The sequence below is a fragment of the Armigeres subalbatus genome, chromosome 2 (genome assembly GCF_024139115.2).
Source record: "Armigeres subalbatus isolate Guangzhou_Male chromosome 2, GZ_Asu_2, whole genome shotgun sequence".
NCBI classification, from domain to species: domain Eukaryota; kingdom Metazoa; phylum Arthropoda; class Insecta; order Diptera; family Culicidae; genus Armigeres; species Armigeres subalbatus.
This window is the reverse complement of record NC_085140.1, coordinates 447,672,693-447,698,438: the sequence shown is the minus strand read 5'-3', so window position 1 is coordinate 447,698,438 and position 25,746 is coordinate 447,672,693. Positions and strand designations below refer to the sequence as shown.

The 25,746-nt window shown below is 39.5% G+C and overlaps 1 protein-coding gene across 1 annotated transcript in view; it reads left to right on the top strand.

The window, feature by feature from the left end:
• The window catches only part of LOC134210429 (protein sickie-like), a 109,882-nt gene that overhangs the window by 62,428 nt on the left and 21,708 nt on the right, over positions 1 to 25,746 (top strand). The window contains exon 4 of the mRNA XM_062686476.1: positions 20,802 to 20,938. Within this exon, the coding sequence (XP_062542460.1) occupies positions 20,802 to 20,938 (137 nt within the window). The remainder of the gene's footprint in view (positions 1 to 20,801; positions 20,939 to 25,746) is intronic.

The window sequence follows — 25,746 nt, the reverse complement described above, 5'->3', positions numbered from 1 at the left end:
GCTCGGTCCCACTGAAACCAACGAAGCGGTAACTATTTCTGTCATTGCGGAGGTGGAACAGATAAAATGGAAATCTATCCAGTTTTGCATTGAATAGAATTATTCGCACATATGAGGACTGTTGACTGCGTCCCATTTCCCGGGCCGTTAAGGTGCAAAATTGAGTCGTATTATGAGTCGATTTATCGCCAAGCACTTCTATAAACATCGGTGAATTATAAGCCGTGACTTGCCGCCATCCTTCATCTCAAGTGCTTTCGTCTCTCGTGACAAAGATGCACAACCGAAGCAAAGCAAGGTATGATCCAGATCGTTTCATAAAGGAGCGCGCAGACTGGTTCTCCAACCAGTGCAATGAATTAAAATGCATCTCTCGATCTCTTCGTAGTTGCACTTTTTTTTGCGCGTGGGCGCACAGATTTCTAATGAACTCATATTGCTGCTTTTTTACCATCACCGTTAGCAGGCGACACATCAACTCGCCGAAATAATGTGCCGTTAGTTGCTGCACTCACTGACTGTTTGCTCTGATTCACCACCCCGACTGCCGAAGCAACGAACTCGACACTGCGGTGGCTGATCGCCTGCCGGAACGGCCACTGAACTTTACCGCTTCGTAGATGGAGTCCAATTTCTAGGTGCCCATTACCAGTGACCATAAGAGGCCACCGCTGCTGAACGATGGGTGATTAAACTGACACCCGCGATCAAGTACATTCGAATCGACACAATTGTATTAATTACAATTGCTGTTGTGTTTTTATATTATTGTTATCAGATAGTTGTGGAGAATCAAGGGTGACTGACCTAGAAGGAAAATTGAGTGAAAGGTTTTTGAATAACCATTTGGACCATTTTGAGCATAACAGTTTTTAACAAATTCATTCGAATTTCCAGAGGAAATTCATTCAAATTTCCAGAGGAAATTCATTCGAATTTCCAGAGGAAATTCATTCGAATTTCCAGAGGAAATTCATTCGAATTTCCAGAGGAAATTCATTCGAATTTCCAGAGGAAATTCATTCGAATTTAAAGAGGAAATTCATTCGAATTTCCAGAGGAAATTCATTCGAATTTCCAGAGGAAATTCATTCGAATTTCCAGAGGAAATTCATTCGAATTTCCAGAGGAAATTCATTCGAATTTCCAGAGGAAATTCATTCGAATTTCCAGAGGAAATTCATTCGAATTTCCAGAGGAAATTCATTCGATTTCCATTCGATTTCCAGAGGAAATTCATTCGAATTTCCAGAGGAAATTCATTCGAATTTCCAGAGGAAATTTATTGGAAGTTCAAGAGGAAATTCATTCGGATTTCCATAGGAAAGTCATGCAGATTTTCAGAGCAAAATCATTAGAATTTCCAGAGGAAATGCATTAGAACTTCCAGTGGAAATTCATTAGATTTCCAGAGGAAATTCATTCGAATTTCCAGAGGAAATTCATTCGATTTCCAGAGGAAATTCATTCGATTTCCAGAGGAAATTCATTCGAATTTCCAGAGGAAATTCATTCGATTTCCAGAGGAAATTCATTCGATTTCCAGAGGAAATTCATTCGATTTCCAGAGGAAATTCATTCGATTTCCAGAGGAAATTCATTCGAATTTCCAGAGGAAATTCATTCGATTTCCAGAGGAAATTCATTCGATTTCCAGAGGAAATTCATTCGATTTCCAGAGGAAATTCATTCGATTTCAGAGGAAATTCATTCGATTTCCAGAGGAAATTCATTCGAATTTCCAGAGGAAATTCATTCGACTTCAGAGGAAATTCATTCGAATTTCCAGAGGAAATTCATTCGATTTCCAGAGGAAATTCATTCGACTTCCAGAGGAAATTCATTCGATTTCCAGAGGAAATTCATTCGATTTCCAGAGGAAATTCATCTGATTTCCAGAGGAAATTCATTCGAATTTCCAGAGGAAATTCATTCGATTTCCAGAGGAAATTCATTCGAATTTCCAGAGGAAATTCATTCGATTTCCAGAGGAAATTCATTCGATTTCCAGAGGAAATTCATTCGATTTCAGAGGAAATTCATTCGATTTCCAGAGGAAATTCATTCGATTTCCAGAGGAAATTCATTCGATTTCCAGAGGAAATTCATTCGATTTCAGAGGAAATTCATTCGAATTTCCAGAGGAAATTCATTCGAAATCCAGAGGAAATTCATTCGAAATCCAGAGGAAATTCATTCGAATTTCCAGAGGAAATTCATTCGAATTTCCAGAGGAAATTCATTCGAATTTCCAGAGGAAATTCATTCGAATTTCCAGAGGAAATTCATTCGAATTTCCAGAGGAAATTCATTCGAATTTCCAGAGGAAATACATTCGAATTTCCAGAGGAAATACATTCGAATTTCCAGAGGAAATTCATTCGAATTTCCAGAGGAAATTCATTCGAATTTCCAGAGGAAATTCATTCGAATTTCCAGAGGAAATTCATTCGAATTTCCAGAGGAAATTCATTCGAATTTCCAGAGGAAATTCATTCGAATTTCCAGAGGAAATTCATTCGAATTTCCAGAGGAAATTCATTCGAATTTCCAGAGGAAATTCATTCGAATTTCCAGAGAAAATTCATTCGAATTTAAAGAGGAAGTTCATCCGAATTTTCCGAGGAAATTTATCCGAATCTTCCGAGGAAATTCATCCGAATTTCCAGGGGAAATTCATCCGAATTTCCAGGGGAAGTTCATCCGAATTTCCAGAGGAAATTTCTCCAAATTCCCAGAGAAAATTCGATGCAGATCAAAATGCATTGTTTGAAAATCTCGTTATTAACGACATAAAAAAATTATTTTCTATTGAAAAATGCAATCACAGAAAAATATATCGCTGCATATGTAACGCTTCTAAGAGCTGTTGAAGGCGGTAACCAGTATCAAAATTAAAATAAGAATCAAGCAATGCTTTTTTAATTTTTTTATCGTTCTATCATGATGTTCAAACAATTATATAAGTACGTGGACGCTGTCCAATTATTAAACACTATGTACCACGCAACCGTGCCGTGCCAAAAACAGCCTCAAAATTGCCAACAACTTCCGCTTCAGAAGTTCGTTGTTCGTGTGCGGCATGACATCGCGGTCAATGATTCCACTACTGAATCCCCATTTGGCATTCCCGCTGCCACTGCTCCCATCGCTTCACAACATCATCGCCACCGACTTCCTCTTCAGTTTCGGTGTCACTTTTTCGGAACTCGACGGCAAACTTTTCGGATTTTTCTCTGCCTTTGGTTGTCGCACCCATAAATCTACCTTCCGCCCACTCACAACCTGGTGCACTGAAGTCTCCGCGAGCACGAACGCGGGATTTGGTGATGCATCAGAGTCAGCTTCTTTGTTTTGGCATCATCATCGGGGGTTTGGCTTCTCGGGCGGGAAAGACGATTTATTAGGACCATGTTGTCGAGCACGCGAGTGCGCGCTTGAGCTCACGGGACAAGTTAACCCGTTCGAAGATGTCGCCCGGAGACAAAGCTTAAACTTGAAAAGACTATCAATCTCCCCGGGGAGTCGCGCTGGAAAGTGTTCTCCGGGAAAGAAGTTATTTTGGGTGCAATCTACAGCCGATTAATAGCCGATAACGTCGTCGTTGTGTTCCACTATGTTTTGCAGCGACCTAAACAAATACGTTTAAAAAAATAGGAGAACTATTCTATTGAACACTTTTTAAGTGAAAATCAGGAAGGTACAAATAATTGAATTTTTTTTTGTAAAATATATTTTACTTCAATTGAGCTTTTCGAAAATGTTGAAAAAAAAAACTTTATTATGATGCGTTCACCACCGGTACAGATGCTGCCACAAGTTTCGATCGCACGGATCAGATTCTCCACAGCTACGACCAATACCGGCAGTACGACGGCAGCGGAAGAGAGTTCACCGGCACCAGCGGAGTGGCCTGGCGTAAACAGAGCAAGCATAGTCAGTGACAAGTGTGAAAACATTAGTTCAGCTCTGTTGGGCTGGCGGACGGGTGCGGTGGTTGAACAGTCGTAGCTGGTGCCTAATACAGCACTCAAACATGAGGGGACTTGTCTGACGGATTGACTTGGCGGTCGGTGTGAGATTTCAATGACTGGTGGAAGTGTTTTGATTTTCTAACGAAAGTGAGAGAAACTCGAGTTTCCGAGTGGTGGTTTGGAGAAATGATACAAAGTGGATGGTTGCTGCTATTCCGTTTGAGATCACTCCTTATAGAAATGGTTTGCACATAAACAATGCATGTCGTTTTTATGTTATATGTGATCTGCGCCTCAAGATAATAATTTATTGATTGGATTTTTTTTCTATAGATGGTTTGTTATGAAAACAAATTGAATTCAAGCTGGAACTTCTTCAGTTATTGCCAAACATATTCTTTTCTTCTAAATTTTTAAACTATTTCAAGTAATCTCGATGACAATGTTGCTTATATGACATCTCTTCTCGCTATACCTACTGCAGAAAAGCAAACCACAAGACAATGTTGCTGCTGGTAAAGGTGACTGCAAAATAATGGAATGTATGTCCAATCACGTTCCAGCAGTTAACACGCCCGCTGCTCCGTTGGGGACGGGCTGCTCAACATCTCCAGTGAACCCCGTCAGAGTATGATGACTGACTCCAAGTGACGGGACCTGACAGACAGACAAACGAAGGATGAACACCGAACAGCATCTTTCTTTTCTGTCTGGTGTCACTTGACCCGGCGACACACGCCACCGCGAGCTAACCGAAAACTGCAAACATGGAAAGCACGAGCCAAACGTGCCTCGAATGCTCCGCACGACCAAGTCACGACAAACGACAACAGACCAAACCCACAAAGAAGGTCAATGAGCCACTCACAAAACGGTCCAACTAAGCAGCAGCTCATTCGCAACTTCTTGAGATGAAGAAAGATACAAACTGAAGTGGATTTAGTATTGCACTTATTTGGTGCAAAAAACGGCTCCTCTCATCCAAACAAGGCTAATTCGCACTTTCAAACTCACGAGCAATATGCAAATGAGCGTACGATGCTGATCTATCCTCTCGAGGCTCAGCCCAACCCCAGCCCACGATCGGAACGTGTCTGACACATTAAATTAATTTGATTAGCAAACCGAGAGCTAACGAGCACCCAATGCGCACCTTTCCAAGCGGCGGAGGACAATTTTGTGCAATAGGGCTGCCTGCGTGCTGCTGCATTGCATATCGATTTCCATTTCGCTCGGATTCAATATTATTTATCTTATCGGTTGATCGGGCGCGCTCAGCATATGCACATCTTGCAGCATCATCAGCATCGCACCGACCGGCACCGTGTGGCACATGGCATGCAAAATTAATGCTCAAACGATAAGAAATGCAACACCAATGGCTGTCTAGCCCGCTCAAACAGACGCGGTGCAATGCAAACCGGAGGGGTGTTGTTGAGGGAAAGGCAAACAAATCAATTTTTCACTTTCCACCGCTTCGCTTGCGCAAGCATGCATCGGTTGGGTTTTGGCTTCTGGATTCGATTCGAACGGCGAGAGGGTTTTCTTGATGGTTGGTTAAAAATAGCCGGTCACTTGATTAAGCGAGGTTTGCTACATTTGGATTGGCCGGCTGATCGATGTTTCCAAACTGTGAATAATGGCAGATGCTGCTGCAAAGCGATGCCTTCGTTAAGTTGATTAAGCGACCATATGGATAATTATCGTCTCTAATTAGAGGGATGAACATGTGTAGGAAGAGTAAGTAAAGTAAAGTATCGATATAAATCAAACTAAACTCAAAATTGTATTAAGTTAGTTGGCCGGATCTCATCAATTTATTGAAATAAGTTCCGGGATCTTGAACTTTTTTCTTCAAAACCATATCTCGTGGAATTTAGAAAGAATTGCTAATGGGAATGCTTACAAACATTCCGTTCCAATTTAGAAAACAATTCCGTAAAGCAATTCCTTCAAAACCCCCGATTAACAATTCGTGTAAAATCGAAGGAATAATCCGAGGAAATTGGAAGGCGTTTCCCGAGAAAATTAAGAAGAAATTCCCGAAGAAATTGGAAGGAATTTCCCGTGGAAATTCGAAGGAATTTCCCATGCAAATTCGAAGGAATTTCACATGGAAATTCGAAGGAATTTCCTCCGTGGAAATTCGAAGGAATTTCCTCCGTGGAAATTCGAAGGAATTTCCTCCGTGGAAATTCGAAGGAATTTCCGCCGGGGAAGTTCGAAGGAATTTCCGTGAAATTGAAGGAATTTCCGTGGAAATTGAAGGAATTTCCCGTGGAAAATCGAAGGAATCTCCCGTGAAAAATCGAAGGAATTTCCCGTGGAAATTCGAAGGAATTTCCCGTGGAAATTAGAAGGAATTTCCCGTGGAAATTCGAAGGAATTTCCCGTGGGAATTCGAAGGAATTTCCCGTGGGAATTCGAAGGAATTTCCCGTGGAAATTCGAAGGAATTTCCCGTGGAAAATCGAAGGAATCTCCCGTGAAAAATCGAAGGAATTTCCCGTGGAAATTCGAAGGAATTTCCCGTGGAAATTAGAAGCAGGGTTGTTACGACTACGCGGATTTCGCGATTTTCGCGGATTTCGCGGATTTCGCGGATTTGGCGCGGATTTACATAACGATTTTGGGGTTTCGCGCGGATTTGGCGCGGATTTAGTTTTAGGAAAAAAATTAATAAATAAAATGCTAGGTCTAAGGATATTCATTTGAAAATTAGTTCTATGTCTATCTAGATGGACTTTAGTTTAATTAGCAAATGTTGTTGAGAACAAAACTTACGTTTGACAGCTATTAATTTTATTTTTCGAATATGTCCAAGCCCTTATCGCAAGGTATGTATTAAACTCTTGAGCGTTATGAAGAGAAGGACGCCACTTGTTGCCATATTTAATTCATACTGAAACATCGCAAAACATTGAAGGACATGAAAACCCATTTTCGTTATTTGTTATTTGTTAGTTTCTGATTGATTATTTCTTTCACGATGAACCACTTAGCATGATATATCTTATCATTTATCAAAAGTTTTTTCGTCAGGAATTCCTTAATAGTGTTAGAACATTTTATATTGGTTTCATGACATTCATCTAGAACGAATAAGGGTTTATACAACAATAGAAAACACAAAAATGTTCTTTGATTGTTTGATTTGATGCAGATGTCTCCTTTTAATAGGTGCGTCATTTTTGAACGTCAGAAAGAGACGTTCAAAAATTAGAAGATGATTCTCAAAAGTTATTTCTGAAGGTTTTTGGCGATATTTTTGGATACCTTCGATTGCATTTTTACAGGATTATCAACAAAAAACGAAGAAACAACCTTAAAAAAAATTCTCAAACACTCTATGGAGATCTTTGTAAATAAATTTCCACAACCTAAAGATGATTTTTGCAGCATTTAAAATCCAAAAAATTATAAAGATTTTTTTGGAGGAACTTCCGCCGATTTTCTTCAATTTCTGCAAGAATTTCCAAAGCGATATTCACAGGAATTCATGAAGAGATTTCCGCAAATAGGCTCTGAAGATTCTCGGCAGGTTATTATTAAAGAATTTACTTGAACTTACGAAAAAATTCCCCAATGAATTTTCGAAAAATTTCCCAGGGGAGCTTTTGTACAATTATGGAGCAACTTCTGCAGCAGATCCGAGAGCAGTTGAGTTTCCGCAAACATTTCCAAGAAAATGTTTGAGCAAACTACCGGAAGATTATCCTAGGATGAATCTGCACACGAATGATGAATTTCTAGAGGAATACTCGGAGTAGTTTTCGCAGATATTCTCGAAGATTTTGGCTGAAATTCCGGTATGGTAAAAAAAATTGCAAATTAATTTCCACTAAAAATGTTGTCGGAATTTATGCTTGAACTCTTAGAGAAACTTGTTGCAAGAATTAAAGGACAGCACAACTAACGTACTATTTTTTTTTCTAAAGTTCACGCAAATTATTCTACCGAGTTCCCAAAGTAATTTCTGCTGAAAATTCTGAAAAAAATTCTCCGAAATTTCCGAAGGAATTTACGCTTGAAACTCAGTATTCTGACTGGAAAATCAACGGAGTTTGAGCAACCGCGGTAGATTTTGTATCATTTGTTTCTTGAAACGAATTCAAATAATTGTTTTACAGACGTTTTGTTTAAAACCGGAGCTGCATTGTCAAATTCCTTAATCTGTACGCAAGTTTGTCTTGTGATCAATAATACACCAAAGTTGCATAATTCAGAAAAAATACGGTTTCGGCAGATTTTCTATTGTTTGCCAAATTTATCTATAATCAATCATGATCAAATGTGACCTGAACATTCTTTGTATATCAATGTGTCTTGTGCCGAATTTTACAAAGTTCGATCAACAAAAAATCAACTGACAATAATGGAACAAAACATGCCAAAACCATCATTTCATTAAATAAAATTTTGAAAAGCGGTGCTTATTGAAATAGCTTCGGCTATTTAGTTCTTGTTCACTTAGCTTCAGTACTTCTAGTAATCAATAGGGCCATCTAGAGTGGTTGTAATACCCCGGGTAGAAGTTGTGATATTGATATCAATACATGATATGAACTTGTTTGAAATAAGAGTAAACATAACAAGCGAAAATATAAAAAAATGCACCGAAATATCATAAAAATATCAGGTTTTGCCATTAACAAGAACTTATCAATATCTTGAGCTATTAGTTTGCTCTTGTGAATGGCAAAACCTGATATTTTTATGATATTTTGGTGTAATTTTTTGTTACTTTCGCTTGTTATTTTTACTCTTATTTCAAACAAGTTCATATCATTTTTTGTTATCAAAATCATTGTTTTACTGTTGATGAGCTATTATCGTCTACCCGGGACTAACTGCAGGTTACTTAGTATGTAGAGGAAATGCTAATAGAATGCTAAATTGAATAACAGGCCAAGTTCCTGCTGGAATGTTTAATCATTGAAGAATAAGAATTATAAAAAACCAACTTGAAAAGAAGACGTTCAGTAAATTTTGATAAATTTATTTGCTTAGAATCTAGTTTTAAGTCGCGCGTAATTGTCGCGAAATGGATTAGATGTAGCGCGGAAATGGCGCGGATTTGATTTTAGTCAGCGCGGATTTGGCGCGGAAAATATTTCAGGATCTCCGTAACAACCCTGTAGAAGGAATTTCCCGTGGAAATTAGAAGGAATTTCCCGTGGGAATTCGAAGGAATTTCCCGTGGGAATTCGAATGAATTTCCCGTGGGAATTCGAAGGAATTTCCTCCGTGGAAATTCGAAGGAATTTCCTCCGTGGAAATTCGAAGGAATTTCCTCCGTGGAAATTCGAAGGAATTTCCCGTGGAAATTCGAAGGAATTTCCCGTGGAAATTCGAAGGAATTTCCCGTGGAAAATCGAAGGAATCTCCCGTGGAAAATCGAAGGAATTTCCCGTGGAAATTCGAAGGAATTTCCCGTGGAAATTAGAAGGAATTTCCCGTGGAAATTCGAAGGAATTTCCCGTGGGAATTCGAAGGAATTTCCCGTGGGAATTCGAAGGAATTTCCCGTGGGAATTCGAAGGAATTTCCCGTGGGAATTCGAAGGAATTTCCCGTGGGAATTCGAAGGAATTTCCCGTGGAAATTCGAAGGAATTTCCAGTGGAAATTCGAAGGAATTTCCGTGAATTGAAGGAATTTCCAGTGGAAATTGAAGGAATTTCCTGTGGAAATTCGAAGGAATTTCCGTGAAATTCGAAGGAATTTCCGTGGAATTGAAGGAATTTCCTGTGAATTCGAAGGAATTTCCCGTGGAAATGCGAAGGAATTTCCTGAATTGAAGGAATTTCCTGAAATTCGAAGGAATTTCCGTGGAATTGAAGGAATTTCCTGTGGAAATTCGAAGGAATTTCCTGTGGAAATTGAAGGAATTTCCGTGGAAATTGAAGGAATTCCCGTGGAAATTCGAAGGAATTTCCCGTGGAAATGGAAGGAATTTGCCGTGGGAATACGAAGCGGTTTCCCGTGGAAATTCGAAGGAATTCCCCGTGGAAATTCGAAGGAATTTCCCGTGGAAATTCGAAGGAATTTCCCGTGGAAATTCGAAGGAATTTCCCGTGGAAATTCGAAAGAATTTCCCGTGGAAATTCTAAGGAATTTCCCGAATTTCGAAGGAATTTCCCGAGGAAATTCGAAGGAATTTCCCGAGGAAATTCGAAGGAATTTCCCGAGGAAATTCGAAGGAATTTCCCGAGGAAATTCGAAGGAATTTCCTGAAATTCGAAGGAATTTCCTGGGAATTCGAAGGAATTTCGAGGAAATTCGAAGGAATTTCCTGAGGAATTCGAAGGAATTTCCTGAGGAAATTCGAAGGAATTTCGAGGAAATTCGAAGGAATTTCCTGAGGAATTCGAAGGAATTTCCGAGGAATTCGAAGGAATTTCCTGAGGAATTCGAAGGAATTTCCCGAGGAATTCGAGGAATTTCCCGAGGAATTCGAAGGAATTTCCTGAGGAATTCGAAGGAATTTCCCGAGGAATTCGAAGGAATTTCGAGGAATTCGGAAGGAATTTCCTGAGGAATTCGAAGGAATTTCGAGGAAATTCGAAGGAATTTCCCGAGGAATTCGAAGGAATTTCCTGAGGAAATTCGAAGGAATTTCCCGAGGAATTCGAAGGAATTTCGAGGAATTCGAAGGAATTTCGAGGAATTAGAAGGAATTTCCCGAGGAAATTCGAAGGAATTTCCTGAGGAAATTCGAAGGAGTTTTCCTGAAGAAATTCGAAGGAATTTCTCGAGGAAATTCGAAGGACTTTCCCAAGGAAATTCGAAGGAATTTCCCGAGGAAATTCGAAGGAATTTCCGAGGAAATTCGAAGGAATTTCCGAGGAAATTCGAAGGAATTTCCCAAGGAAATTCGAAGGAATTTCCCAAGGAATTCGAAGGAATTTCCTGAGGAAATTCGAAGGAATTTCCCGAGGAATTCGAAGGAATTTCCTGAGGAATTCGAAGGAATTTCCGAGGAATTCGAAGGAATTTCGAGGAATTCGAAGGAATTTCCCGAGGAAATTCGAAGGAATTTCGAGGAAATTCGAAGGAATTTCCTGAGGAAATTCGAAGGAATTTCCTGAGGAAATTCGAAGGAATTTCCCGAGGAAATTCGAAGGAATTTCCCGAGGAAATTCGAAGGAATTTCCCGAGGAAATTCGAAGGAATTTCCCGAGGAAATTCGGAAGAATTTCCCGAGGAAATTCGAAGGAATTTCCCGAGGAAGTTCGAAGGAATTTCCCGAGGAAATTCGAAGGAATTTTCCCGAGGAAATTCGAAGGATTTTCCCGAGGAAATTCGAAGGATTTTCCCGAGGAAATTCGAAGGATTTTCCCGAGGAAATTCGAAGGAATTTCCCGAGGAAATTCGGAGGAATTTCCCGAGGAAATTCGAAGGAATTTCCCGTGGGAATTCAAAGGAATTTCCCGTGGGAATTCGAAGGAATTTCCCGTGGGAATTCGAAGGAATTTCCTCCGTGGAAATTCGAAGGAATTTCCTCCGTGGAAATTCGAAGGAATTTCCTCCGTGGAAATTCGAAGGAATTTCCCGTGGAAATTCGAAGGAATTTCCCGTGGAAATTCGAAGGAATTTCCCGTGGAAAATCGAAGGAATCTCCCGTGGAAAATCGAAGGAATTTCCCGTGGAAATTCGAAGGAATTTCCCGTGGAAATTAGAAGGAATTTCCCGTGGGAATTCGAAGGAATTTCCCGTGGGAATTCGAAGGAATTTCCCGTGGGAATTCGAAGGAATTTCCCGTGGGAATTCGAATGAATTTCCCGTGGGAATTCGAAGGAATTTCCTCCGTGGAAATTCGAAGGAATTTCCTCCGTGGAAATTCGAAGGAATTTCCTCCGTGGAAATTCGAAGGAATTTCCCGTGGAAATTCGAAGGAATTTCCCGTGGAAATTCGAAGGAATTTCCCGTGGAAAATCGAAGGAATCTCCCGTGAAAAATCGAAGGAATTTCCCGTGGAAATTCGAAGGAATTTCCCGGGGAAATTAGAAGGAATTTCCCGGGGAAATTCGAAGGAATTTTCCGTTGGAATTCGAAGGAATTTCCCGTTGGAATTCGAAGGAATTTCCCGAGGAATTCGAAGGAATTTCCGTGGAATTCGAAGGAATTTCCTGTGAATTGAAGGAATTTCCGGGAATTGGAAGGAATTTCCTCGTGGAATTGAAGGAATTTCCGTGAATTCGAAGGAATTTCCGTGGAATTGAAGGAATTTCCCGTGGAATTGAAGGAATTTCCCGTGGAGATTCGAAGGAATTTCCCGTGGAATTCGAAGGAATTTCCGTGGAATTCGAAGGAATTTCCGTGGAATTCGAAGGAATTTCCGTGAAATTGAAGGAATTTCCGTGGAAATTTGAGAGAATTTCCCGTAGAAATTTGGAGGAATTTCCTACGGAAATTGGAAGGAATTTCCCGTGGAAATTGGAAGGAATTTCCCGTGGAAATTGGAAGGAATTTCCCGTGGAAATCCGAAGAAATTTCCCGTGGAAACTCGAAGGAATTTCCGTGGAAATTAGAAGGAATTTCCCATGAAAATTCGAGGGAATTTTATCGTGGAAATTCGAAGGAATTTCCCGAGAAAATTGAAAGGAATTCCCAGTGAAAATTCGAGACAATTTACCGTGAAAATTCGAGGAAATTTCTCGTGGAAATTCGAAGGATATTTCCGTGGAATTTCCTGAAATTCGAAGGAATTTCCTGAGGAATTCGAAGGAATTTCCGAGGAATTCTAAGAATTTCCTGAGGAATTGAAGGAATTTCCTGAGGAATTCGAAGGAATTTCCTGAGGAATTCGAAGGAATTTCCGAGGAAATTCGAAGGAATTTCCTGAGGAATTCGAAGGAATTTCCTGAGGAAATTCTGGAAGGAATTCCGAGGAAATTCGAAGAATTTCCGAGGAATCGAAGGAATTTCCCGAGAATTCGAAGGAATTTCCTGAGGAAATTCGAAGGAATTTCGAGGAATTCGAAGGAATTTCCTGAGGAATTCGAAGGAATTTCCTGAGGAATTCGAAGGAATTTCCTGAGGAAATTCGAAGGAATTTCCTGAGGAATTGAAGGAATTTCCGAGGAATTCGAAGGAATTTCCCGAGGAATTCGAAGGAATTTCCGAGGAATTCGAAAGAATTTCCTGAGGAAATTCGAAGGAATTTCCTGAGGAATTCGAAGGAATTTCCGAGGAATTCAAGAATTTCCTGAGGAATTCGAAGGAATTTCCTGAGGAATTTCGAAGGAATTTCCGAGGAATTCGAAGGAATTTCCCGAGGAAATTCGAAGGAATTTCCTGAGGAAATTCGAAGGAATTTCGAGGAAATTCGAAGGAATTTCCTGAGGAAATTGAAGGAATTTCGAGGAAATTCGAAGGAATTTCCTGAGGAATTCGAAGGAATTTCGAGGAAATTCGAAGGAATTTCCCGAGGAATTCGAAGGAATTTCGAGGAAATTCGAAGGAATTTCCCGAGGAATTCGAAGGAATTTCCGAGGAAATTCGAAGGAATTTCGAGGAATTGAAGGAATTTCCTGAGGAAATTCGAAGGAATTTCGAGGAATTCGAAGGAATTTCGAGGAAATTCGAAGGAATTTCGAGGAAATTCGAAGGAATTTCCGAGGAAATTCGAAACTATTTCCTGAGGAAATTAGAAGAATTTCCCGAGGAAATTCGACGGAATTTCGAGGAAATTCGAAGGATTTCCCGAGGAAATTCGAAGGAATTTCCCGAGGAAATTCGAAGGAATTTCCCGAGGAAATTCGAAGGAATTTCCCGAGGAAATTCGAAGGAATTTCCCGAGGAAATTCGAGAGAATTTTCCGAGGAAATTGGAAGGAATTTTCCGAGGAAATTAGAAGGAATTTCTCGAGGAAATTCGAAGGAATTTCGAAATTCGAAGGAATTTCCGTGGAATTGAAGAATTTCCATTAAATTGAAGGAATTTCCCGTGGGAATTCGAAGGGACTTCCTCCGTCGAAACTCGAAGGAATTTCCTCCGTGGAAATTCGAAAGGGTTTCCCCCGTGGAAATTCGAAGGAATTTCCCGTGGAAATTCGAAGGAATTTCCTGTGGAAATTCGAAGGAATTTCCGTGAAAATTGAAGGAATTTCCTGTGGAAATTGAAGGAATTTCCTGTGGAATTAGGAAGGAATTTCCGTGGGAATTGAAGAATTTCCTGGAATTCGTCCGTGAAATTGAAGGAATTTCCTGTGGAATTCGAAGGAATTTCCGTGGAATTGAAGGAATTTCCCGTGGAATTCGAAGGAATTTCCGTGGAATTGAAGAATTTCCTGTGGAATTCGAAGGAATTTCCGTGGAAATTGAAGGAATTTCCAGTGGAATTGAAGGAATTTCCGTGGAAATTGAAGGAATTTCCGTGAAATTGAAGGAATTTCCGTGGAAATTGAAGGAATTTCCTGTGGAAATTGAAGGAATTTCCTGTGGAAATTCGAAGGAATTTCCGTGGAAATTCGAAGGAATTTCCCGTGGAAATTGAAGGAATTTCCGTGGAAATTGAAGGAATTTCCGTGGAAATTCGAAGGAATTTCGTGGAAATTGAAGGAATTTCCCGTGGAAATTCGAAGGAATTTCCGTGGAAATTGAAGGAATTTCGTGGAAATTCGAAGGAATTTCCTGTGAAATTCGAAGGAATTTCCGTGGAAATTGAAGAATTTCCGTGGAAATTGAAGGAATTTCCGTGGAAATTGAAGGAATTCCGTGGAAATTGAAGGAATTTCCCGTGGAAATTGAAGGAATTTCCCCGTGGAAATTCGAAGGAATTTCGTGGAAATTGAAGGAATTTCCGTGAAATTCGAAGAATTTCCTGAGGAATTCGAAGGAATTTCCGAGGAATTTGAAGGAATTTCCCGAGGAATTCAAGGAATTTCGAGGAATTCGAAGGAATTTCCTGAGAATTCGAAGCGAATTTCCTGAGAAATTCGAAGGAATTTCCTGAGGAAATTGAAGGAATTTCGAGGAATTCGAAGGAATTTCCTGAGGAATTGGAAGGAATTTCGAGGAATTGGAAGGAATTTCCGAGGAATTGGAAGGAATTTCCTGAGAAATTGAAGGAATTTCCCGAGGAATTGAAGGAATTTCCTGAGGAAATTGAAGGAATTTCCGAGGAATTCGAAGGAATTTCCTGAGGAAATTCGAAGGAATTTCCCGAAGAAATTGGAAGGAAATTCAAAGCAATTTCCCGAGGAAATTCGAAGGAATTTCGAGGAATTAAAGGAATTTCCGAGGAATTCGAAGGAATTTCCTGAGGAAATTCGAAGGAATTTCCTGAGGAAATTGAAGGAATTTCCGAGGAATTCGAAGGAATTTCCCGAGGAATTCGAAGGAATTTCCTTGAGGAATTGAAGGAATTTCGAGGAATTAAAGGAATTTCGAAATTCGGGAATTGGAAGAATTTCCTGAGGAGGAAGGAATTTCCCGAGGAAATTCTAAGGAATTTCCTGAGGAATTTGAAGGAATTTCGAGGAAATTCGAAGGAATTTCGAGGGAAATTGAAGGAATTTCCTGAGGAAATTCGAAGGAATTTCCGAGGAATTGAAGGAATTTCGAGGAATTCGAAGGAATTTCCCGGGGAAATTCGAAGGAATTTCCCGAGTAAATTCGAAAGAAATTCCCGAGTAAGCTCGATGAATTTCCCGAGTAAATTCGATGGAATTTTCCGAGTAAATTCGAAGGAATTTCCTGAGGAAATTTAGAAGTGTTTCCTGAGGAAATTCAAAGGAATTTTCCGAGGAAATTCGAATGAATTTCCCGAGGAAGTTCGATGGAATTTCCCGAGGAAATTCGAAGAATTTCCTGAGGAAATTGGAAGGAATTTCCTGAGGAAATTCGAAGGAATTTCCTGAGGAAATTCGAAGGAATTTCCGAGAAATTCGAAGGAATTTCGAGAAATTCGAAGGAATTTCCCGAGGAATTCGAAGGAATTTCGGGGAATTGAAGGAATTTCCAGGAAATTGAAGGAATTTCCTGAGGAAATTCGAAGGAATTTCCTGAGGAAATTCGAAGGAATTTCCGAGAAATTCGAAGGAATTTCCGAGGAAATTCGAAGGAATTTCGAGGAATTCGAAGGAATTTCGAGAAATTCGAAGGAATTTCCGAGGAATTCGAAGGAATTTCCCGAGGAAATTCGAAGGAATTTCCTGAGGAATTCGAAGGAATTTCGAGGAATTCGAAGGAATTTCCTGAGGAATTCGAAGGAATTTCCTGAGGAATTCGAGGAATTTCCTGAGGAATTCGAAGGAATTTCCTCGAGGAATTCGAAGGAATTTCCGAGGAATTCGAAGGAATTTCGAGGAAATTCGAAGGAATTTCGAGGAATTGAAGGAATTTCCTGAGGAATTCGAAGGAATTTCGAGGAGAAATTCGGTCGAAGGAATTTCCGAGGAAATTCGAAGGAATTTCCTGAGGAATTCGGAAGGAATTTCCCGAGGAATTCGAAGGAATTTCGAGGAAATTCGAAGGAATTTCGAGGAATTCGAAGGAATTTCCTGAGGAAATTCGAAGGAATTTCCGAGGAAATTCGAAGGAATTTCCTGAGGAAATTGGAAGGAATTTCCTCGAGGAAATTCGAAGAATTTCCGAGGAAATTCGAAGGAATTTCGAGGAAATTCGAAGGAATTTCCGAGGAAATTCGAGGAATTTCCCGAGGAAATTCGAAGAATTTCCTGAGGAAATTCGAAGGAATTTCCGAGGAAATTCGGAAGGAATTTCCTGAGGAAATTCGAAGGAATTTCGAGGAATTCGAAGAATTTCCCGAGGAAATTCGAAGGAATTTCCTGAGGAAATTCGAAGGAATTTCGAGGAAATTCGAAGGAATTTCGAGGAAATTCGAAGGAATTTCCTGAGGAAAATTCGAAGCAATTTCTTGAGGAAATTCGAAGGAATCTCCCGAGGAATTTCGAAGGAATTTCGAGGAATTCAGCGAATTTCCGAGGAATTCGAAGGAATTTCGAGGAAATTCAAGGAATTTCCTGAGGAAATTCAGGAATTTCGAGGAATTCGAAGGAATTTCCCGAGGAAATTCGAAGGAATTTCGAGGAAATTGAAGGAATTTCCGAGGAAATTCGAAGGAATTTCCCGAGGAAATTGAAGGAATTTCGAGGAATTCGAAGGAATTTCCTGAGGAAATTCGAAGGAATTTCGAGGAATTCGAAGGAATTTCCCGAGGAAATTGGAAGGAATTTCCCGAGAAAATTCGAAGAAATTTCTCGAGGAAATTCGAAGGAGTTTCCTGAGGAAATTCGAAGGAATTTCCGAGGTAATTGGAAGGAATTTCCCGGAGAAATTGGAAGGAATTACCTGAGGAAATTCGAAGAAATTTCCCGAGGAAATTCGAAGTAGTTTCTCGAGGAAACTTCCGAAGAAATTTGAAGGAATTTCCCGAGGAAATTCGAAGGAATTTCCCGAAGAAATTTCGAAGGAATTTCCGAGGAATTCGAAGAATTTCGAGGAAATTGAAGGAATTTCGAGGAATTCGAAGGAATTTCCTGAGGAATTCGAAGGAATTTCGAGGAATTCGAAGGAATTTCCGAGGAAATTCGAAGGAATTTCGAGGAATTCGAAGGAATTTCCTGAGGAAATTGAAGGAATTTCCGAGGAATTCGAAGGAATTTCCTGAGGAAATTCGAAGGAATTTCCTGAGGAAATTCGAAGGAATTTCGAGGAATTCGAAGGAATTTCCTGAGGAATTCGAAGGAATTTCCTGAGGAAATTCGAAGGAATTTCCTGAGGAAATTCGGAGGAATCTCCTGCGGAAATTGAAGGAATTTCGAGGAAATTCGAAGGAATTTCGAGGAAATTGAAGGAATTTCCGAAGGAATTTCGAGGAAATTCGAAGGAATTTCCGAGGAAATTCGAAGGAATTTCCTCGAGGAATTCGAAGGAATTTCGCGAGGAAATTCGAAGGAATTTCGAGGAAATTCGAAGGAATTTCCTGAGGAATTGAAGGAATTTCCTAAGAATTCGAAGGAATTTCCCGAGGAAATTTGAAGGAATTTCCCGAGCAAATTCGAAGGAATTTCCCGACAAAATTCGAAGGAAGTTCCCGAAGAAATTCGAAGGAATTTGAGGAAATTGAAGGAATTTCCGAAATTGAAGAATTTGAAATGCGAAGGAATTTCCCGAGGAAATTTGAAGGAATTTCCCGAGGAAATTCGAAGGCATTTCCCGAGGATATTCGAAGGAATTTCCCGAGGAAATTCGAAGAAATTTCCCGAGGAAATTCGAAGGAATATCCCGAGGAAATTTGAAGAAATTTTGCGAGGAAATTCGAAGGATTTTTCCGAGGAAATTTGAAAGAGAGAATTCGAGAATTCGAAAGATGTTTTCGTGGATTTTTTTGAATGGAAATGGATGGAAATTTAAAGAAATTTTTGTTGGAATTTCAACAGGAATTCCGTAAAAATTCGGTTTAATTTGTTGTGAAAATTTGAAGAAGATTTCCATGGATATTCTACGCAACTTTGAATTCAGATTCTGATGAATGTTCTTTGAGTATTTGGATCAAATTTTTGTGGAAACTAGAAGGAATTTCCTGTTTATGTTCGGAAAAATTTCGTTGCTCGTGTTGGAAATCATCTTTCATCGCCGGAAATCATTTTCTCTGGAACGAAATGCAATACTAGTTTTATTCAATTCACCCTATTTGCCAAATTAGAGCAACATACCCATTTGCTTGATGTTTTCTATGTAGTAATTTTACCAGGGATCGTTATGCTCCCTCATTCTCACGAGCAGAGGATGCTCACTTAAGCAGATTTTCACCGAAAAATTATTTTGCGCGAAGAAAAAAAAGATAAGAGATAACTATTTTTTCCTCACTGTCAGTGCCGCGAGAGGTAGATTTACTTGTTTTCTCACTGCTTTCATCCTTTTCGTGCTCACACCAATGCAAACAAGAGTAGCTTTTATGGAATAGATAACCTATCGCCAATAAACAGTCGATGTTTTCTTTTAGGCTTGTTCAAGAGAGAAAAGTAGCAACTGAAAGCCCGAAAATCGCTTGTTCTCGTCTCACTGAAACGAGAAGTACGAACCCTGCATTTTACACGTTGTTCGATACCTTTCCATTTCTTAATTATTCCCATTCGTCCAATTTATCATGTCTTCTATTGATGTTTCTCATTTTCGAAGTGGACACTTAAAGCCCTTTCAGTGTACCATAGCTTAGTGAACGAGAAAGGCAAAAATTGCTGCCTTTGTAAGTTATTCCTCAATTTCAAATTCCATCAAGCTGAATCGCGTTATTGTCATTAGATTCGCGATCCTTCCTTTTAAATACTATCCCATTGAACCAGCTCTGCTGGCTCAGTCGAACCCCCTCGGGTAAAATTACCTGAGCTGGGCTTCGAAAATGACACCGCACTCCTTTTGTTGCCAAATTGCGTACATCTGTGGGGAATGCCGACCCATTGCATTGCATTGCTTTATTGTTCCCCTCATTGCGGTTAGATCGTTGTGCATTTATTCACTGCATTGAACCCAATGATAGAGATAGAGCGCAATTGCAGCAATTTATGCAAGTGCACTCCTTTGATCCAGCTTAGCCCTTCTGCCGAAGCACCAACGTTTCTCCATCATTAATAATTCATAGCTTAGAGCTAGTGTTGTGCAGTGTAATGCTGTGCAAAGCACACAACGGCAAACCTAAATAGATGCAATCGGATTTATTTCGTGTACTATTTTGCCAGGAAACTGTGCAAGAAAGTACATGCTCCCACAAACGAATCGGGATGGGTAAAAGCTGTGGCCCCGCGTCCAAAGGTAAATTCCAATTTTCGGAATTTACATTTGGATTAAAAACAGTTCTCTTCACCACCACCTCTTGCTGTCAGTCAGCCCGTGGAGTGCATTTGGGTCATCCCTGTCTACATTACCACACAATCCGATCGGTTCGTCTGGGTCCCATGAAAATTGGGTTCATGCTTTGCTCGACAACATCGTGGCACGCAATGACCGCATAGAAATTGTCTTACACCGATCTCTTCTCGTGGCAGCCGTTTTCTTCCCGCCCAATCACCTGGCTGATGGTCCGCTTGTGTCAGCCAGACGTCAACTCGGGCGCGTATTGCATTTTAAATACCTGATGTTGACGCATTCTAATGTTGTTCGAGACGAAGCATGATTTCTCTATCCCTCTATCGCCACCGGTTCGAAAGTGCATCGGCGCCCGCGTCAGCGTCTTCGGGTGTCACATCTTTCTTCACGTCTCGTGACAAGGCACCTTTCCGTGCACCGACAAAGGCGAAACCGATCGGTTCGTGTGCGAGGTCGAACGGTTCGCTGGGAAAATTAAACATTCTCCAAATGAGATTATGCAAATGTGATGACCTATTCGTCGTAGACCCTTCGTTGGCGCACCTTCTCCGGTAGCTGATACCCTACTTGCAACATGTCTCCGGTTTGTAGCGAGAAGGGCCGGAATGAGCAACGTGTTTAAATTAACATAGTTTTGAACGACATTCAGCTCTGACGTTTGAAGACGCTCGCTGGGAAAAGATAGGACGGAATGGTGACTTTACAGCTGCGTCGCGTCACCTCTCTTATTGGGGTGGTCCAAATATGCGTAGGTGTGGAAAGCTCCAATGGATGGGAGAAAATCCATTTTCATAAATTTCGAAGTAGATTACTTTTCGTGATATTGGAAGATTTCGAGTTTCGAATCGATTCACCCGCAGTCATAACTTTTTATATCAATTCCTTCTGAAGAGGTATCAAATCGAAATCAACAGCAAACAGAAGCAGTAAAGGGGTCAAATATTGCATTTTAATGTCATTATAACGTGGTTCTCTTTTGTTCTTTCTTCTTGCAGACAACTGCCGGTACCGTACACCAAACCGGGGGTCAATGGGGGCACGGCCATTCCGCTGCCGGCGACTGTTATGGTCACCCGGCGATGTCCACCGGATAAAGTAAGGCCATTGCCACCGACCCCGAACCAGCAGACGGGTAAGCTAAAACGTCGAATATTACATAGTAGGTGATGTTGGTGATATTTTATATAGCGGTTCACCGCGGTGGTTGCATAATCTTATAACTTGTGGACGTGCAGTTACATATCTCAGACGAACAAATCTCAGTCGCATCAATAACGATACTTATGCAGTAAAATAGTGACATCGATGGACTCATGCATAAATTTAATATGTTCTCCACATTATCCTATAAATTCCTGCATGCATTTTTATTTGTGGGCAGATGCATGCCAATTATCCCTCAGAATCCGTTTCGCAAATGGTTTTGCATTCCAGCACAAGTATGAATATCGGCATTTGCGCATTGAATGTTAAGGCAAACACCTAAGTATTTATCTGATGAATTTATGCACTTGCAGATGATCCATCAAACTCAATCAAGTTCACTTGTCATAAGACGAGTTTATACAATTGAATTCCACCACTTTATTGTATCTTGACATGTACGTATTTCGACCTCAACAGTAAGGCCGTCTGCAGTGTCTCGTACTTGACTCGACTTAGTGAAGAAGTGAAGACATTTCACTAAAAAGCTCAAAATAATTTTCTTATCTCAATCAAGTTGAAAAAAATGCGAATAAATAAAATAATGTTTATGCTCAGTTAACATTTTGATACGTATAGCTGTTGATATAAGTTGTCATATACAAGCAAGAGAACTTGTATATAATGCACTGAATCGCTATATACCTACTAAAGTGGAGGCCATATGCGTACTAAACATTTTTAGTTATTATTAATACATTTCAATTGCCTCTGTCAGTTAGGATTTTTCCTCAGGTTAAATTGAACCATGTAGGAATTACAATGTTTTAAACTTGAACTAAACTTAACCTAATTTATACTACGGAACGGGTATAAGGAGCCTTTAATGTGATTTTTAAAGGTTTTTGATCTAGCAGAATTCCCAAATATTTAGCTTGCAACCCCATTCAAAGTGACAATATGTCTGTTAGAAGGTTTCAAATAAGAAGCTCTCTTATGTGGGAATATTATAAGCTGAGTTTTGGAAGCATTTCTGGGGAGTTTTTCATTTTTGCAAGTAAGTGGAGAAAATATCCAAAATTTTTTGCAATCTACTACAAATGACACGAAGGCTTCGCCCTTGGGCCCCAGTATGCTGCCTTGGGGAACACCAGCTCTTACAGGTAATCTATCAGATTTAAAATTCTGATAGTTGACCTGCAGTGAGCGATCTGATAAATAATTTTGGATCAGTTTAATAATGTACAGAGGAAAATTGAAATTCATCAATTTTACAATCAAATCTTCATGCCAAACACTGTCAAATGCTTTCTCTATATCAAGAAGAGCAACTCCAGTCGAATATCCTTCAGATTTGTTGAGTCGAAATAAATTCGTAACTCCTAATAACTGATGGGTGGTTGAATACCCATGGCGAAAACCAAATTGCTCATCAGCAAAAATAGAATTGCCATTACCATCATTCTATTTAAAATAATCTTTTCAAACAGGTTGCTTATTGAAGAAAGCAAACTTATTGGGCGATAACTAGAAGTCTCAGCTGGATTTTTGTCTGGCTTCAAAATTGGAACAAGTTTGGCGTTTTCCATTTATCTGGGAAGTATGCCAATTAAAAAAATGGGTTAAATAAATTAACCAAAAAGGATGAAAAGCTCTTAGAGAGTTTTTTGATAAGTATGTAGAAAATACCATCATCACCCGGGGCTTTCATATTTTTAAATTTTCTAGTAATAGATCTCACTTCATCCGAGTTAGTTTCCAACGAAGGGTCAAAAACATTATCTTGATTGAGAATGTCACTGAACCTCCGCATGATCTGGTAGGATTAGTGAGACCTAGACTAAAATTATGGGCACTCTCGAACTGCTGAGCAATTTTTGAGCCTTTTTGCCATTTGTTAATAAAATTTTATTTCCCTTTTTAAGCGCTGGAAATGGCTTTTGAGGTTTTTAAAGAATTTTCGTTAATTTTCAAAAGGGTTTCGAACGGGGATCCAATTTCGAGACATTATTCTCAAAGTTGGTATTTCTCAGAATAGCGAAACGTTTTTTAATTTCATTTTGCAAATCCCTCCAAATAACTTTCAACGCGGGATCGCGAGTTCTTTGGTATTGCCTTCGCCTCACATTTTTAAGACGGATCAGTAGCTGAAGATCGTCGTCAATAATAATGGAGTTGAATTTAATTTCACATTTAGGAATTGCAATGCCTCTGGCTTCGACGATTAAATTTGTCAAAGATACGAGAGCATTATCAATACCACTTTTGGTATCGAGAGGAATATCAACATCAAAATTCCTATCAATATACGTTTTACATAAATCCCAATCAGCTCTATGACAATTAAACGTCAGAACGAACGTTATTTTCTGTTATTTTATGTTTTGCCTTAACAGCAATATGTTATGGGCCCAGTACAGTTCCACTGCCCATTTTCAACTACCTGATATTCCAGCAGAACGTTGCTTCAAAAGGGCATTAAATGTGAACCCAACAAACGTCTAGATCCAATACATATTCAAAACAATACAAACAATCAAGCCAACTGACCGACAGCCAATGCGCTTTTTTGGGATTCGGCTAGTATCTGTTCCAAAAATCGCACTATATTGACCGAATAAACGTGAATACTATTTGCTTCTTGAAGTCTTCTTGAAAATTTAATTGAGCCTTAGTTTTGACTCAGGCCTTTTTAAAAAATGAGGTTTACCTCTGAACATTGGATAAAATCGATTTCAAAACATATAATCAGTTTTTTTTTTCGATGTTCATCGAATAATCCCGGGATCCCGGGATATACTAAAAACTTCATCCCAAATCCCGGGACAGCGAAAATGGCTGGGAAATGGAAACTCTACATCAAACCATCTATTGCACTGGTAAAAAAGGATCGATGATCGAAGCGTAAAATTTTTTTTTCCGCGGAATAATACGCTGCCGTGAAATCAATAAACAGATGATTTAATCTGCGGGCAAGTTTAACTTTCGTAATTCATCGAAAATTTTTTTCAGGAGAAACTTTAGATCCTTCTATAATCGGCCCTCTAATAACGATTTTTACGTTTACGCTGCATGAATTCCTTCGAATATTAAGTATGGGGTTTCATAAGTCATTTTTTTAAAAATAATTTCAGGTTTTTTTATTTTCTCCTAAAATTTATTTCAAATTCTTCCGGTTTTGGTCTAGTGGCTACCGCTTCTGCCTTATAAGCAGGAGGTCGTGGGTTCAATTTCCAGGCTCGTCCCTTTCCTACTGTGTTTTACGTTCTATCAAAACGATCCCTACTGCTACAACCTCCCAAAACCTCCCGTGACACCTTTGAGAGGTCGTAGAGTTCTCTGCAACTTTCTTAAGTAAGTGTCCAACTAACCATCCTTCCCCTTCCTCAGCATTTTCTCCTAGAAATCCTTCGTGAATTCGCAACAGGTTCATTTTTACACACGTCTTCTAAGATTTTAAAAGTAACTTGTCATGTCGACCAGTTCTTGGCGCGATGTTACACATCATCACTCGAGTTGCACAATTCACACTGATTTGGATTCATCAACTCAAATGTGCTTGTCATAAGACGAGTTCGTACAATTCCATTAAATTTCACCACTTGATTGTACCTTGACAGACACCAGTTTCGACCTCAACAGTAAATGTCTGGTACTTGACTCAACTGAAATGCGAACTCGTCTAATGACGACATTCCACTAAAAGCTCAAAAGAATTTTCTTATCAACTTATCAACTCAAATGTGACCAAATTTGGTTGTATATAAGTTACTGTAGCTTCTATATAACATGTGTGCAACTTAGGCAGGGCTGAGGTCCAACTGACTGCTCCTCGAACGTTGATCTTGGACGTTCGGTTGCAATTGGAGTGAGATTTTTTTTGATCTCCTTCCTTTTTCATTATTTCTTCTTCTTTCTGTCTCACTTCTCATTTATTTATCATTACTCACTTCCAGTAATGGTAAAATCACTCATAAATCTCAATCAACGAGCGCTCCCGTGCGAACGAATTCGTCTGCAATTTTAAAGGAATGCATCACGCTTGAATTTTTCATGCTAAAACGCATCATTTCACTCATTTGCCAAAAAATCACTTTGGTTAAAAACGCATTTGAAATCAATTTGGGGGCAATTTATTGTTTATACATAAAAGAGTGTCTAATATTTTATGCGACAAACATCAATTCACTGCTTTTAACGAAGGAGAACACAAGAAAACCTACGATGATTCAAATAGATGATTCAACTCATCCATAAGTTTTAAGGTGCTGAGTTGGATGCGTTTCAACTCACGCTTGATTTGAATCATCCATGAGTTTTGAGATTTTGAGTTTTTACCAACACTGCTCACTTCTACCTTCTCAAGTTTCGCATCTCACTTACCAATAATAATCTTACACTTCTTACTTCCCACCTCTTCCTACTCTCCAATCTCTTCTCACTTTAATTTAACATTCCTTACTTCACACTTCCGAACATCCCATTTCGCACTTTTTCACTCCTCACTACTCACTTCTTCTCCACTACTTACTTCGAAAATCTCATTTCTTACTTCTCACTCTACAAACTAGATAAAGAAACAAATTTCAACTAAGAACTTTATCGAAAATATGTTTCAAAGTGTTACTACTTAAAAGATAATAAAGGTATTGGTTTGTTTTACCCTGCATTCGATGTATTCATGTGTTAAGTTTCAACTCAGATGTTTTTTGTTTGTTAAAAATTTGTTCTTTCCGAAGTATCGTGAATTGAAAGTGATACTGAAATTCGAGTTTTGAACACATCTCCGTAAGAAGG